Genomic DNA, 15,128 nt, shown 5'->3' with positions numbered 1-15,128 from the left:
AGTTGGTGTAGAGCGAGGGATTCTCAGATCTCAGCCTCCTGTGTAGCCGGGATTCCAGGCGTGAGCTGCTCGGCTCAGCTAATAGATGGATTTAAAAGACAAAAACAAAATAAAAAACAGATGCCATTTCCTCTTGCTCTCCGGGGACAGCGGGTATCTTGAGACCTTCTCAGCAGATGGCGGGATCTATCTCCGTCTCCCAGGAGCTGGTTTTACATCTGTGCCTCCTCTTGAGTGGAATAAAACCCCCGTGGTCCTCGCTTCTTTTTGGAGGCGTTTGTGGTTTCTTTTCTTTCAGTTTTTCCTCCGTGCTCCCCCTCATCATCCTCCTGCTACAGGGAGGTTGGCCTGCGGGTCTGGGGCCTGTTCCCCACACCATCCTCTCTCTTCCTCTTTCTGGTCTGGTCAACGTGTCTCTGCGGCTAAGAGCCAACTTTGCTGTCTGGTCTCACACCATCAGCAGGGCCGGGGAAGTTCTGGGAAGTGGGGGAGGTAGGGTTCCAGGCAGGGACCCCCAACTCTGTGTTCCCTGGGGCCTCACTGTGATAGAAGGAGATGGCTCACGTGTGCCATCCCAGCCACTCGGAAGCTGAGATCTGAGGATCACGGTTCAAAGCCAGCCCAGGCACGGAAGTCTATGAGACTTTTTTTTTTTTTTTTGCCAGTCCTGGGCTTGAGCTCAGGGCCTGAGCACTGTCCTTGGACTTTCTCAAGGCTGGAGCTCTACCACTTGAGCCACAGCACCACTTCTGGCTTTTTCTGTGTATGTGGCACTGAGGAATCGAACCCAGGGCTTGGTGCATGCTAGGCAAGCACTCTACCACTAGGCCAAGCTCCCCGCTCTGTAATGCTTTTAACAGACTTTTCATTGTTGGACAAAATGAATCCATGCCTTGCTTTCAGGGTCTGTGAAGCAAGCTTCCTAATTTCTTTTTGGGCGGTCCTGGGATTTGAACTCAAGGCCTCTCACTCACTTGCTTACTCTAGTACTAGAGTCCTAGCTCCAGAGTGAAGATCCAGTCTTCAACTTGACATCTTTAGCTCTGGAAGCTTCCATGCCCGGCTTTGAGCTTCCTAATGGTAGGGTGCTTTCTGAATGGTGAAGGGTGGTCACGTGTCATGGTAATTACAGAATCCATGGTGTGGAAGACTCCATGTAAACAGGCTTTTCAATACCTACGTCTCCCACGGAGCTGGTTTTGCCCGTGGGATAAATGTTCAGATTGCCAGCTTGATTGAACACATATTCCTAACAAAATGAAGAGTAACTAACTGGCTGGGTGGGGAGTGGGCTTCCTGTAAGGCGGGGCGGGGGGTCTAAACTTGTATTCATTTTCTTTTCAAGTCTGGAGTCTTGAACTCAGGGCCTGGGCGCTGTCTCTGAGCTCTTCAGCTCAAGGCCGGCGCTCTACCACTTGAGCCACAGCGCCACTTGTGGTTTTCTGGTGGTTCATTAGAGATGAGAATCTCATGGACTTTCCTGCCTGGGGTTGGCTTTGAACTGTGATCGTCAGATCTTAGTCTCTTGAGCAGCTGGGGTGACACGTGGATGAACCACCACACCCGGGCATAGGGTTCATTTTCATGCAGAACTAAGTTTACTTTTCTAGTTTGAGAAACAGAAACACAGAATTACTGAGGAATTCAAAACAGAGAACAAAGTGGTTTTGTTGGTGGTGTTTTTTTAGACCCGGTCTCCTTTTGTTGGTCGGAAATCCCTGCCCTCAAGCTCAACTTGTACTCAGTACTTGAAGAGCTGGGACTACAGGCGGATACTACTGTGCCCGGCTTCCACTCTGCCCAGCGTCCATGATAAGAACGTACAAGGAGAAATTGTTAGGTGGCATAGTTGGGGGTCTGCGTGTTGGTGAAAACCGAGTTCGTGTGGCCAGTTGTGAAATTGGATTAAGAAGGAAGTAAGAACCATTGTCAGGGAGGCGTGTGAAAGGTGTTACCCAGATGTGGTATGGGCAACTGGCCACTGGAAACTCACGCCTGTCACCCCAGCTACTCTGGAGGTTGAGATCTGAGGATCGAGGTTCAAAGCCAGCCCGGGCAGGTAAGTCCACGAGACGCTCATCTCCAAGGAACTGCTAGAAAACCAGGAGTGGAGCTGTGGTTCAAGAGGTAGAGCGCCAGCTTTGAGCACAGAGAGCTCAGGGACAGGCCCTGAGTTCAAGCCCAAGCCCCAGGACTGGCATAGACACAGACACAGACACACACACACACACACACACACACACACACACACACAGAGGTACATTTTAAGTCAGATGTAATCTCTTACATAGGTAGAGTTAGGGAGGGGAGGGGAGGGACTTCCTGTGGTGGGAAGGGAGGGACCCTCAGCCCACATCCTTTCTTCTGGTTTCCATCTCTCGGAGGTGTCCTTGGTCACCACTCACCACTCTACCCGAGGACGATAGCAAATGCTGCAAGTGCTGTGGTCAGGAGCTGTCTGCTGGCTTGGAGACGCGTTTGCTGGTCTCACTTCCCATTTTAGCCTCCCCATTCCCCATCCACAGGCTCCTTCTAGAAAGTTCTCTACCTGTCCCCTGGGCTGTTTTGTGTGTGTGTGTTCACGGAAGGCTGGCACGCTACCCTTTGATCATGCTTTTGGAGGGTGAACTGGACCGTGGCGTCTCATGGTGTGGTCTGCTAGAGCTGGCCTCGAATCGGGAGCCTCCGACCTCAGCCTCCACGAGTCAGCTGGATGACAGGCGTCATCGCCGGCTCCCCACAGACGTGTGTGCATGTCCCCATTTTACAGATGGGGACACTGAGGGGGAAAGAGGCACTGAAGAGTGAGGCTGGGACTTTAAACTGGATTGGAGGGTCAGGACTTTCCCTCTTCCTTAATGGTCCACCGATAATGGCTAGATAATGCTACCTTGGATCTTGACCGTGGGTCTGATGGCCTTGAACTTCTTTGTGGTGGGTCTCCTAATGGAACCTGAAATGGGCTAGGCAAGACCTTTGTTTTGTTTAGTACCTAGAACAAGCCTGGAATGTTCTAAAAGCCCTGTAAGAGTTTGAGGAGGGGAAGGGGGGGAGGAAGAAGCCGTCAAAATAACAGTCTTGTGGCTTCGTAATGAGTCTCGGGCAGAGGGCCCTGAGCCACGTGCAAAGCTCTGGGTTTGAGCATTAGCCCTGCAAAGCGCTCACAGCAATCCACATCTGCAGATAACCTCATGAAGACTACTTTGGAGCCAGCCAGGCACCAGTGCCTCAGGCCTGTGAGGCCCCAGCCACTCAGGAGGCTGAGATCTGAGGACTGCCATTCAGAGCCAGCCCGGAGAGACCAGCCCAGCAAACTCCACAATTAGCCTGCAGAAAGCTAGAAGTGGGGGGCCAAACCAGAGCCTGTGACCCTGGGTTCAAGCCCTGGGATCTGATCCTCACATACAGAAAAGAAAAAGAGAGGGTTTGTGGTGGTGGTGGTGGATCATGCAACTTGAACTCTGGGCCTGGGCGCTGTCCCTGAGCTCTTCAGCTCAAGGCTACCGCCCTACCCATGGAGCCCCACTTCCGGTTTTCTGGTGGTTAACTGGAGGTAGGAGTCTTGGGGTTTTTACTGTCCGGGCTGGCTTCGAACCACCATCCTCAGATCTCAGCCTCCTGAGTGGTGAGGATGAGCCACCGCGCCTGGCTTCCTAAGAATTCTTCCGTCCAGGCTGTCTGGGAACCACGATCCCCCTTATCTCAGTCTCTCAAGTAGCTGGAATTACAGGCGGGCCCTGTGGCTTTCACTCAATTCCCTTTTCCAATTCCAGGTCTTCATTACTGACGAAGCCGTGCCCAGAGTCAAACCCTTGACCTCCCCTCCATTCCCTTGCTGGGCTGTGCCCTCTCCCGGGTGGCAGGCAGCCTGCCACGCTGAAGTCTGGTAGAGTCTCGATGCCACCCACCTAGCTGGCCCTTCCTCCTCCACCACCAGGACGTCCACCATGTCGGTCGCCAACTCCTCGGTGAATGCTTCTTCGAACAGCACCCTGGTCCCTTGCCGGGACTACAGAACGACCCACCTGTTGCATATGGTCGTGTACAGCTTGGTGTTGGGGGCCGGCCTTCCCCTCAATGCCTTAGCCCTCTGGATCTTCCTGAAAGTTCTACGCCTGCGCTCGGTGGTCAGCGTGTACATGTGCAACCTGGCGGCCAGTGACCTCCTGTTCACGCTCTCTCTGCCCCTCCGTCTCTCCTATTACACGCTCCACCACTGGCCCTTCCCTGAGATCCTGTGTCAGATTTCGGGCGCCATCTTCCAAATCAACATGTATGGCAGCTGTATCTTCCTGATGCTCATCAACGTGGACCGTTTCGTGGCCATCGTGTATCCCCTGCGGCTGCGTCACCTCCGCCGGCCACGCGTGGCCTGGCGCGTGTGTCTGGGCGTGTGGACCTTGATCTTGGTGTTTGCCGTCCCCGCAGCCCACGTGCACCGCCCGTCGAGCTGCAGCTACAGGAACAGCAGCGTGGTGCATCTGTGCTTTGAGAGCTTCAGCGATGACCTGTGGAGAAGCGGGCTGCTGCCCCTGCTGCTGCTGGCGGAGGCCCTGGGTTTTCTGTTACCCCTGGCCGCCGTGATCTACTCCTCGGGCCTGGTGTTCTGGACCCTGGCACGTCCCCAGGCCACCCAGAGTCAACGCCGTCGGAAGACCATGCGCCTGCTGTTGGCTAACCTCGTGATCTTCCTGCTGTGTTTCGTGCCCTATAATTGCACCCTGGCCGTCTATGGCGTCCTCCGGGGCGAACTGGTGGCTGCCAGCCAGGAGGTCCGTGACCAGGTACGTGGGGTTCTGATGGTGATGGTGCTGTTGGCCGGCGTCAACTGCGTGCTGGATCCACTGGTGTATTACTGCAGCGCCGAGGGTTTCCGCAACACCCTCCGGGGCTTCCACACTCCCCACGAGAGCAGGGCCATGGACACCCACGGGGCCAGGGAGGTCCTGGCTGACCAGCCCTCCGACGCCACCCACACCACCACCACCACCACCACCACAGTCCTGGATACCACCAGTCAGGAGTTACTGCAGTCCCCCAACGCCGGGAAGCCCTCTCCGCAGAGCCCCCAGGATTCCGCCCTCTGAACCCACAGGATGGCAGCATCCTCTGCAAGGAAGGTGTAGGCTAGTGAGGCAGGCAGAGCTTCCGTTATCCTCTATGCAAATGAGGGAGGCGGGGCCACACTGTGCAACTAGGCTGGGCAGAACATTGTTGGCCTCTATGCAAATGAGGTGGGTGGAGCCCCGTTGTCTATGCAGATGGGCCAGGCAGAGCACCATTATCCTCTATGCAAATGAGGAGGAAGAGACATCCTTCTCTATGCGAATGAAGTGGGAGGAGCGTTGTTGCCTATGCAAATGAGCCATCAACCTCACCTATGCAAGCCACGAGTCACAGCCCCACCTCTGGTTTTCTGGTGGTTCATTGGAGCTCGGAGTCTGCTGGACTTTCGTTTCCCCGGGCTGGCTTTGAACTGCGATCCTTAGATCTCAGCCTCCTGAGTGGCTGGGATGACAGACAGATGTGAGCTGCTGGCTCCTGATAGTGAGGGAGGGATTTCCAGTCTTGTTACCTGCTAACTTCTGGGCTGATCTTACAGCCGTGGGGCCAGCGCCTCTTACCTCTGCCTGGATTTCCTCTGCTCAGCAGGAAGGCACAGTCTGTCTGATATTGATGGAATCTGTGGTGTGTGTCCTTTGATTCCTCTCCTCCCAGGGTGGGGTAGCTGGGGGCAGGGCCCAGCTGTAGGCTGGGGTGCTTTTTTTTTTTTTTTTTGCCTGTCCTGGGTCTTGAACTCAGGGCCTGAGCACTGTCCTTGGGTTTTCTCAAGGCTAGAGCTCTACCACTTGAGCCACAGCACCATTTCCAGCTTTTTTCTATGTATGTGGTACTGAGGGATCAAACCCAGGTCTTCATGCATGCTAGCCAAGCACTCTACCACTAGGCCAAACTCCCAGCCCCTGAGTTTTGTTTCTTGGTTGCCAGTACTGGGGTTTGAATGCAGGGCCTAGGTAACTCTCCCTTAGCTTTTTCTGCTCAAGTCTGGCAACTCTGCCATCTGCACCACACTTCCACTTTTTTTTTTTTTTCTGGTGGTTCACTGGAGATAAAAATCTCACAGAAGCCGGGTGTGGTGGCTCACGCCTGTAATCCTAGCTACTCAGGAGGCTGAGATCTGAGGATGGATGTTCAAAACCAGCCAGGGCACTAGAGACCCAGGCTGGCTTTAAAACACTATCCTCAGATCTAAGAGTGGCTAAATGAGCGAGCCTTTTTTTTTTTCCCCTTCTGTTCTCAGATCTTAATTCTTGGCCCCTTTTGTAGCTCAGCCCTTTCAGCGTTTTCGCCATTCTAGGTGCTTAATATTTTTTCTGTCCAGAGAAAGGAGAATATTCTTTGCACAACAGCATTATTATCAAGTTTTCTGGTCACACCCACTGGACGCTCGTAAAAACGGAGGATTGCAAAAGGTTTTAGGTTGTTTTTGTTCCCTCCGTGAATACCATGTTAGAATTAAACGCCACTTTATTTATTTATTTATTGTGTTTTTTTCAGACAGGGTCTCCAGTTTTTACCCTAGGTGGCCTTCTTCCGTGGCTTAGATCTCAGACCTTTACTGTGTCTCAGATCCTCAGATCTTAGTCTGTTTACTGAGATGAGATGGTCCCAATCGTTCTTTGCCTGAGCTGGCCTTGAAGTCTGATCCTCTCGGGATCTACCTCCAGGATAGTTGGCATCTCTGGCTGGCACTGCCACAAGCCCTTGCTAATAAGTTTTGAAGACACAGACATACACGGCCCGCAGTAATGCATTGGAAGAATGGTTATCATATCACCATCGTTTCGTTTCTGCACCTTTCCGTGGTCTGTGTTCAAGAATGAGAACAAGAGTGATTAGAACAAATGATCCTTTGGTAGCATTATAACATTGTGTGTGTGTGTGTTTCACTCCCAAGTAAGTCTATTGTGTCTTTATTGCCCTGTGGGTGATTTACAGTGGTAAAATGACCCCTGGTGGCCAATTTAAGGAACAGACTCAAGTTCCTCCGGCCTAGTCTTGCGGTCTGATCTTTCCAGCATCCACCCCTGCTCTCAGCTCCTCCTCCTGCTCCCCCTTCTTTTCACTCCTGGGGAAACCAGAGCTGTGACTTTCCCCCCCCCCCTCAACAGATAGCACCAAACTTCCTGGGAGTAAAAACTTAAAAAAAAAAAGAAGAAGAAGAAAGGCCAGGCGGGTGTGGCGGCTCCCGCCTGTTGTCCTAGCTACTCAGGAGGCTGAGACCTGAGGATCCAGGTTCAAAGCCAGCCCAGACACAAAAGAACCCGAGACTCTGATCTCCAGTGAACCTCTAAGAAAATGGGAAGTGGGGCTTGGCTCAAGGGTAGGGTGGTAGCCTTGAGCTGCAGAGCTCAGAGACAGCGCCCAGGCCCAGAGTTCAAGCCCCATGACCCACAAGAAGAACAAGAAGAAGAAGAAGAAGAAGAAGAAGAAGCAGCAGCATGTGCGATGTTTGACGCTTCTCAATTTTAAAAGTTACTGCAGGGGAAGCCCAGGTGCTACTAAAAAAGGCTTGAACTGTGGAGGATTGAGGTCTGAGGCCAGCCTGAGCTGAAAAGTCTCAGAGGCTTCTTCCCGCTAAAATAACCAGTAAAATGCCAGACTGGAGGCATAACTCACGAGGTAAAACACCCTGCTCTAAGCAAAAAATAAACAAATAAATAACAAATAAGTCCAGTGACAGTGTAAGACACAAAATTAAAATGCTGGGGAATGGTGTGCACACACACACACACACACACACACACGAGTATTTTGCATATGGAAGCATAAGTGAATTCCAAAATAATCCAAATAGCATGTACACATATATATAAACTTCAGTTATATGTGCCAAAAAACCCCATCTTCTAGCCTACTGTATAGTTTGCTTATTTATTTATTTATTCTGCTGTTGTTCCCCCTCGTGTCGTTTCCCCTAATTGTAATAAATTAATCGCGGGCTCAATAAAAATGCACTGGATGAATGAACCTATTTCTGTGAGGCAATTTGCTATGCAGTGGGATGCAGTGTGTGTGTGTGTGGGGGGGGTTCTGCCTGTAATGACAGTGGGTCCTGGAGCAGGTTTGGGGGGTTGATTGGACATTGGAACCCCTAAAATCTCATTGGGGAGGTTTTCCAGGCAGGGAGACAAAGCTAGGGAAATTCAAAAGTGAGCTGGAGAAAAGCCTAAGAAATAAAGGGAAGATGGAGGTGTGTGTGTGGGGGGGGGAAATGGGGAGACCGCTAGGAAAGGGGTGAAAAGAAGAAAAGAGCCAGGTGGCCGTGGTTCACGCCTGCATCTCAGAAGGCAGATCGGAGAATCCTGGTTCGAAGCCAGCCCAGGCAGAAAAGTCCGTGAGACTCTTTATCTCCAGTAAACCACGAGGAAAAGAGCCGGAGGTGTCCCTGTGGCTCGAGTGCAAGAGTTCAAGGCCCAAAAGCAAAGAAGAAAAACAACGCAAAGCCCTGTTTGTCTTCACGTCTGCTGTTGTTCCTTCCCATTTCTTTTGCATGATGCGAATCCACTCACCCCGCCACCTTGCCTTCTTTCTTTTGCGGTGTGTGTGTGTGTGTGGGGGGGCTGTCCTTCAGATTCTCATCACAAGCAAAGGGTCCTTTAGGGTTCAGGTCGTTGCCTGCCTCCTCCATTAAGGACCTTCTGTCTCCTGCTGTTGACAGGACTTAGGGCCCTTAAGGTAACATAGGAGTTCGCGAAAGAGGACACATCCAGGGGAACTAAGACCTACCTTGGCCAGTACCGTCTTAAGAGAAATGGCTTCCAGACCGGAAATGCGGCGAGGAAAAGTTGGGAAGATAAAAATCGCACCCCAGGAAGGGCTTCTTGCTGTCCAGGCTACCTGGAGTTCCAGCGCTCCCTCAGGAGGCTGAGATGGGAGGATGGCAGTTCCAAGCCAGCCTGGGCAGGCTGGGAGTGCAGGAGATTCAACCTCTCCAAGGAAGACACCCCAGATGTGGAGCTGTGGTTCAAGGGGTGGAGCGCCAGCCTGGAACGGAAATGGCTTAAAGGGAGGGTGTCCAGGCCATGAGTTCAAACCCTAGTGCCTGCAGGGAGAAGGAAGGAAAAGGGAAGGGAGGGAGGGAGGCCAGGAGGCCTAGAGGCTAGAATCATTCCGAGTGGTATATCCTGGGACAATTAGGAAGCAGAGTTTCTCACTGAAGACTTGGAGAACTTTGAATCAAACAAACCTTGGGTACTAACTGGTTCGGTCACTCTGGGGTCCTGGGTGACACTGGGGCGGTGGCCGGGTCAGGGAGGTCACAGGATGGCACCCAGTGGTGGGGTGGGGAGGAAGAGGAAGAGGAGGAGGAAGAGGAGGAGGAGATGGCCGCCGTGCCCTGAACACCAGGACCAGGGGAACTGGCCTGGAAGGAGGCCCCCCCGGGCTGGGCACGGTTGCCATGGATGCTGGGTCAAGCAGGCAGCCTTGAGGGCAGAGGCTGGCGGGCTGCCCTGTGGGGGCATTGTGTGCCCATGCTGGGGGTGAGGGGCAGGGCGGGCAGGGGGGGTGCAGGGAGGACCTGGGTGCAGGCCGGGCAGGGCCAGGCTGGGCAGGGCCAGGCGGGCTGGGAGAGGGGACAGCAGGGCCAGGCCGGGCAGGGCAGGCTGGCCAGGGAGTGGGGACAGCAGGGCCAGGCCGGGCAGGGCCAGGCTGGGCCGGGCTGGGAGAGGGGACAGCAGGGCCAGGCCCGGCAGGGCACCTGGCCAGGGAGTGGGGGACAGCAGGGCCAGGCCGGGCAGGGCCAGGCTGGGCCGGGCTGGGAGAGGGGACAGCAGGGCCAGGCCGGCAGGGCACCTGGCCAGGGAGTGGGGGACAGCAGGGCCAGGCCGGGCAGGGCCAGGCTGGGCCGGGCTGGGCGAGGGGACAGCAGGGCCAGGCCGGGCAGGGCCAGGCTGGGCAGGGCTGGGCCGGGCTGGGCGAGGGGACAGCAGGGCAGGCCCGGCAGGGCATGGCCAGGCGGGCTAGGCAGGCCGGGGAGTGGGGACAGCAGGGCCTGCAGGGCCAGCAGGGAGGCCGGCGGGTGGCTGTCGGGCTGACACAGCCGGGGATGGAAGCCACTAGGCTGGGGTTTGGCCCACAGGTCAGGCGGCTGCAGTATTATGGGATGGCGAGGCCCTAGGAGACAGGGGGGGAGTATTATGGGATGGAGCGGCCCTAGGAGACAGGGGGGAGTATTATGGGATGGCGAGGCCCTAGGAGACAGGGGGGGAGTATTATGGGATGGCGAGGCCCTAGGAGACAGGGGGAGTATTATGGGATGGCGAGGCCCTAGGAGACAGGGGGGAGTATTATGGGATGGCGAGGCCTAGGAGACAGGGGGAGTATTATGGGATGGCGAGCCCTAGGAGACAGGGGGGAGTATTATGGGATGGCGAGGCCCTAGGAGACAGGGGGGAGTATTATGGGATGGCGAGGACCTAGGAGACAGGGGGAGTATTATGGGATGGAGCGGCCCTAGGAGCCCGGGAGAGTATTATGGGATGGCGAGGACCTAGGAGACAGGGGAGTATTATGGGATGGTGAGGACCTAGGAGCGGGGGGGGGGGGGGGGGGGGAGTATTATGGATGGTGAGGACCTAGGGGGCGGGGGGGGGGGGAGTATTATGGGATGGAGCGGCCCTAGGAGCCGGGGAGAGTATTATGGGATGGTGAAGACCTAGGAGACAGGGGGGAGTATTATGGGATGGCGAGGAGCCGGGGGGGGGGGAGTATTATGGGATGGCAGGCCCGGCTCCAAGCGGAGGCGGGAGGGAGGGCGGGAGGAGGGCGGGAGGGAGTATTATGGGCTGGAGGCCTCCTGCGACCAGAGGCGCGGGTATTATGGGCTGGCGAGGCCTTCCGTGGCCGGCGGGGGGGGGGGGGGGGCTTATTATGGATGGCTCTTTGTACCTAGGCCGGGTATTATGGGATGTCGGGAGGGAGGGCCGGGATCATTATGGGATGGTGGAGGGGGAGGGCGGGGGGGGGGGGGAAGCCGTCCTCCCTCGCCCCCTCCTCCACGGCTCCTCCCCATCCTCCCGAGTCGGGGCCCCGGGGAGCACCTGGAACCCATTCCACCGCCCAGCCAGCGGCCGGGGCGGGACAGGTGACGGGCGGGGGGGGGGGGGGGAGGAGGGGCGGGGCTCCGTCCACCTGCGCCCCCGGGCCCCGCCCCGCTTCCCTCCAGTCGCCTATTATGGATGGAGGGCCTGGGGGAGGGGGAGGGGAGGGGCGGGGCGGGGCGGACGGCGCGGAACGTCTCCTGTGGGCGGCGGTTACGGGTGGCCGCGGGGGGCGGGGTTATTATGGGATGGGTGGATGGGCTCTGTTTTGGGGGGCGGGGTTATTATGGGATGGTGGATGGGCTCTGTTTTGGGGGCGGGGTTATTATGGGATGGTGGATGGGCTCTGTTTTGGGGGGCGGGGTTATTATGGGATGGGTGGATGGGCTCTGTTTTGGGGGGCGGGGTTATTATGGGATGGTGGATGGGCTCTGTTTGGGGGCGGGGTTATTATGGGATGGGTGGATGGGCTCTGCTTTGGGGGGCGGGGTTATTATGGGATGGGTGGATGGGCTCTGTTTTGGGGGGCTGGCGGGTTATTTTGGGGTGCTTCGGCCTCAGTCCTGGGGAGGTGGAGGTTTGGGGCGCGGCGGGGGAGGGGCGGGGTGCATTGGCCGGCGGGCAGAGGAACCGGCCGGGGGCTCCTTCCGCGACCCAGGCCTGCGGGGCCCTGGGCACCCGAGCCCGGCTCGGGCGGGGCCGCGGTGACCCCGGGGCCTCGGGCCCCTCCGCCCTGCTCCCGCCCCTCCTGGCGCCCCCTCTCCCTGCCCTGATCCTCCCCGGGGCCGAGAGCAGCGCAGGTTGGGGGTCCGCACAGCCCAGGGTGGGAGGAGCCCGGCGCTCGGTGCTGCCGGGTTCTGGGACCCCACGGCGCGCAGCTCCCAGCCGGCGCTGGCGGGCCGCCGGGGCACTGACTTCGTTCACGATCTACAAACCCCTGGGTTCGGGTCCTCGGTGCCACGTGGTAGCGAAAAGCCGGAAGCGGTGCTGTGGTTCAGGGGGTGGAGCCGCGGGGCCTCGAGAAAAACCCCAGCACGGCGCGCAGGCCCCCCCCCCCCCCCCCCCCCGGGTTCAAGACCGCGGCCGGCAGAGCGCAAGCAAACCCAGGACGGGCCGGGCTCGAGCGGCCCCGGGCCCGCTGAGCGTGGAGGGCGCGTTCCGGAGGTCGGTCAGTCCGTCAGTCAATCAATCAGTCAGTCAGTCAGTCAGTCAATCAATTAGTCAGTCAATCAATCAGTCAATCAGTCAGTCAGTCAATCAGTCAATCAATCAATCAGTCAGTCAATACAATCAGTCAATCATCAGTCAGTCAATCAATCAGTCAATCAGTCAGTCAATCAATCAATCGATCAGTCAGTCAGTCAATCAATCAATCAGTCAATCAGTCAATCAATCAGTCAGTCAATCAATCAATCAGTTAATCATTAATCAGTTAATCAATCAGTCAGTCAATCAGTCAATCAGTCAGTCAGTCAATCAATCAATCGATCAGTCAATCAATCAATCAATCAGTCAATCCATCCTCGAGATCTTCCTGGCCTCCTTAGGACGCTCATGTCCCTCGCTAGTTCTCCAGCGCAGACTCCAGCTTCTCTTCCCCTCCAGAGAGGGAGAGGAGAAGGGCGGTGCAGGGGACGAGGCCCTCCTTGTGCACTTTCTGAAGGACGCGTCCCACGAGGGCTGCTTTGCGGCCTGTGTGATGTCCATTAGCCCTGGGTCTGGCTGAGAAAAGCCGGCTTCTCAGGAGGCCGAGATCTGAAGATCACAGCTGGATGGACGTCAGACGGGGCAGACGGATCCCGAGGCCTCAGCTGCCACATAGTTAGCAAAAAGCCAGAAGCGGAGCGTGGCTCCAGTGCCAAGCCAGACACCGGTCATCCTAGCTGCTCAAGAGACTTGAGAGGTGTGGATCGGGTTCAAAGCCAACCCGGCACGACAGCCCCGGAGACTCTTCTCTCCAGTTAGTCATTAGAAAAAGGGGAAGTGGCGGTCTGGGTCCAGGGTAGGGCGGTGGCCTGGAGCTGAAGAGCTCAGGGACAGCGCCCAGGCCCAGAGATCAAGACCCAGGATTGTCACAAAACCGAACAAGAACTCAAGCCCAGAGATCAAGCCCAGGACTGTCACAAAAGTGGATTAAAACAACAATAACAACAACAGGCACGGAAGGCAGGCAGCCTTCAAGCTGACTAGCCAGCACGTCTCGGTCATCTCAGAGCTCAAAGAAGCTGGAACGGGGGAGACGGTGAGTTCAAGGCCAGCCGGAGCTACGCAGACACACGCGCACGCACACACAGTTCTGGTGTGCTAAAGGATACGTCCGGAAAGAAGAACATCACGGGAAGTATAGGATTCTTATTTTTTCACAAATAGGCAGGAGAACGGAGATGAACCCTGCCCGCCATACAAAGATGCCTTTGCAGGAAACAGGAGGAGATCATTTAGTTTTTAATTTCTCCCACTTTCTTCCCCTCCCTATTTCTCCCCCCCTCTCCACTTCTCTCCCTCCCTCCCTTCTCTTTGGTGCTGGAAAATCAAACTCAGAAACTTGTACATGATGCTAAGCATAGACCCTACCACGATCTCGGATAGTCATATATATATATATGTAGATATATGAATATTTATATATAATGAGACATATATGTGTATACTTGAAGTTATAGATGTATTCTCCATGTCATTGTGTAACCCAGGCTGGTCTTGAAATGCCCTCTCCTTTGGCCTCCCGGTACTGATTAAAGGCAGGGGCTACTGTGCCCTGCAGATGATACTCTGCATTTCAGAATTACTTCCCTGCCTGTCGAAGGACCATCTGGAGCTCCCTCAGGCCTGGGCTCTCCTGAGACGGATTGTCTACCTGGCAGCGTGTGCGTGCGTGTGTGTGCACACGCGTGCACTCGGGTCTTTGCATTCTCCACGGCGTCCAGTTGTGTGGTCTTGCTCGCTTCACCACAGTGAGTTAGGAGACGGGGGGGTCAGCTCTGGGGGTGCAGGTAGAAGCATCTTCCGTCCACGCTTGGGGGTTATCATCTCACCTGAGGGGCCCGGGACTGGGTCCCCTCGCTCCCCCAGCCCCTCTGGCTGGGAGTGTGTCAATGCAGGCTGTCCAGAATGTCCTGGGTGACACTGCTCTCCAGGTGTTGTTTGCTCAGCAGGGTGTCCACCGGTCTCTGTCACTGGGGGTGAGTGGCTGCCTGAGCCTGGCCTGCAGGTGCAGGCTGGCAAACAGGCCCAAGGGGTGGGGAGGGTGGCGGGTGGGCCGGCCCCACCCTCCGAGCTCTGGGGTGTTGGAATGGGTGGAGTGACAGCTCCAGGGAGGGGTGAAGGGGGGCCGGAGGGGGCGCTGGAGAAGGGTACGGTGTGGTGGAATGGGCAGGGGGCAGGACGGGCGACCACGCCGGGTGTCTCGTGGCCTGCGTCCCGTGGGCCCCGGGGTTCCGGCCATTACGGGGTGTCAGGGTGTGGGTGTGTGGAATTAGGATGGGGTGTCTAGGATGGTGATTGTTTTTATTCCCTTCGCCGCCCCCTCCCCAGGGCAGGGTGTGGGGGGCCATGGAGGAGGGGTGCCAGGCTGCAGTCATGTCTGTCTGTCTGTCTGTCTGTCTCTGAGAGAGGGCAGAGGGCTCCAGGCCCTCAGGCTCGGGGTGGGGGTGAGGGTGTGGAGGCCATGGAGGTGGGGGTGCCGGGCTGCAGTCCGCCTGCCTGTCTATCTGTCTGTCAGTCTGTCTGTCAGTCTGTCTGTCTGTCTGTCTGTCTGTCTCCTCTCTGAGAGGCAGAGGGCTCCAGGCCCTCACTCAGGCCAGGGTGAGGTGGAGGGTGGAGTGGAGGGGGGAGGAAGGGTGGGGAGGAGGTGGTGCAGGCTGCAGTCTGTCTGTCTGTCCCGTCTGTCTGTCTCTGGGAGGGCAGGGGCTCCAGGCCTCCCTCAGCCGGGGAGTGAGGGGTGAGGGTGTGGGTGGAGGGTGGAGGAGGCGGAGAGGGGGAGGAGGGCAGCAGGTCTGGGCGCTGGCTATTATGGATGTCCTA

General features: G+C 56.6%; 2 protein-coding genes across 2 annotated transcripts in view; both read left to right on the top strand.

Moving 5' to 3' along the window:
• The first annotated feature begins 3,947 nt into the window (after positions 1-3,947).
• Positions 3,948-5,199, top strand: Lpar5 (lysophosphatidic acid receptor 5). Its single transcript, XM_090325182.1, has one exon. It carries the CDS (start codon positions 3,948-3,950, stop codon positions 5,085-5,087), a length of 1,140 nt encoding a protein of 379 aa, XP_090181308.1. The 3' UTR covers positions 5,088-5,199.
• A 6,414-nt stretch (positions 5,200-11,613) lies between these two features.
• Positions 11,614-15,128, top strand: part of Chd4 (chromodomain helicase DNA binding protein 4) — a 24,637-nt gene continuing 21,122 nt past the window's right edge. The window contains 2 exon segments of the mRNA XM_090325181.1: positions 11,614-12,269; positions 12,711-12,799. Coding sequence (XP_090181307.1) covers positions 11,614-12,269; positions 12,711-12,799 — 745 coding nt within the window.

This window comes from Megascapheus bottae, chromosome 37 (assembly GCF_031878675.1).
Source record: "Megascapheus bottae isolate mThoBot1 chromosome 37, mThoBot2.hap1, whole genome shotgun sequence".
In the NCBI taxonomy this organism is placed as follows: Eukaryota; Metazoa; Chordata; class Mammalia; order Rodentia; family Geomyidae; genus Megascapheus; species Megascapheus bottae.
The sequence above is the reverse complement of the archived record's forward strand: the minus strand, read 5'-3'. Positions and strand labels throughout refer to the sequence as shown.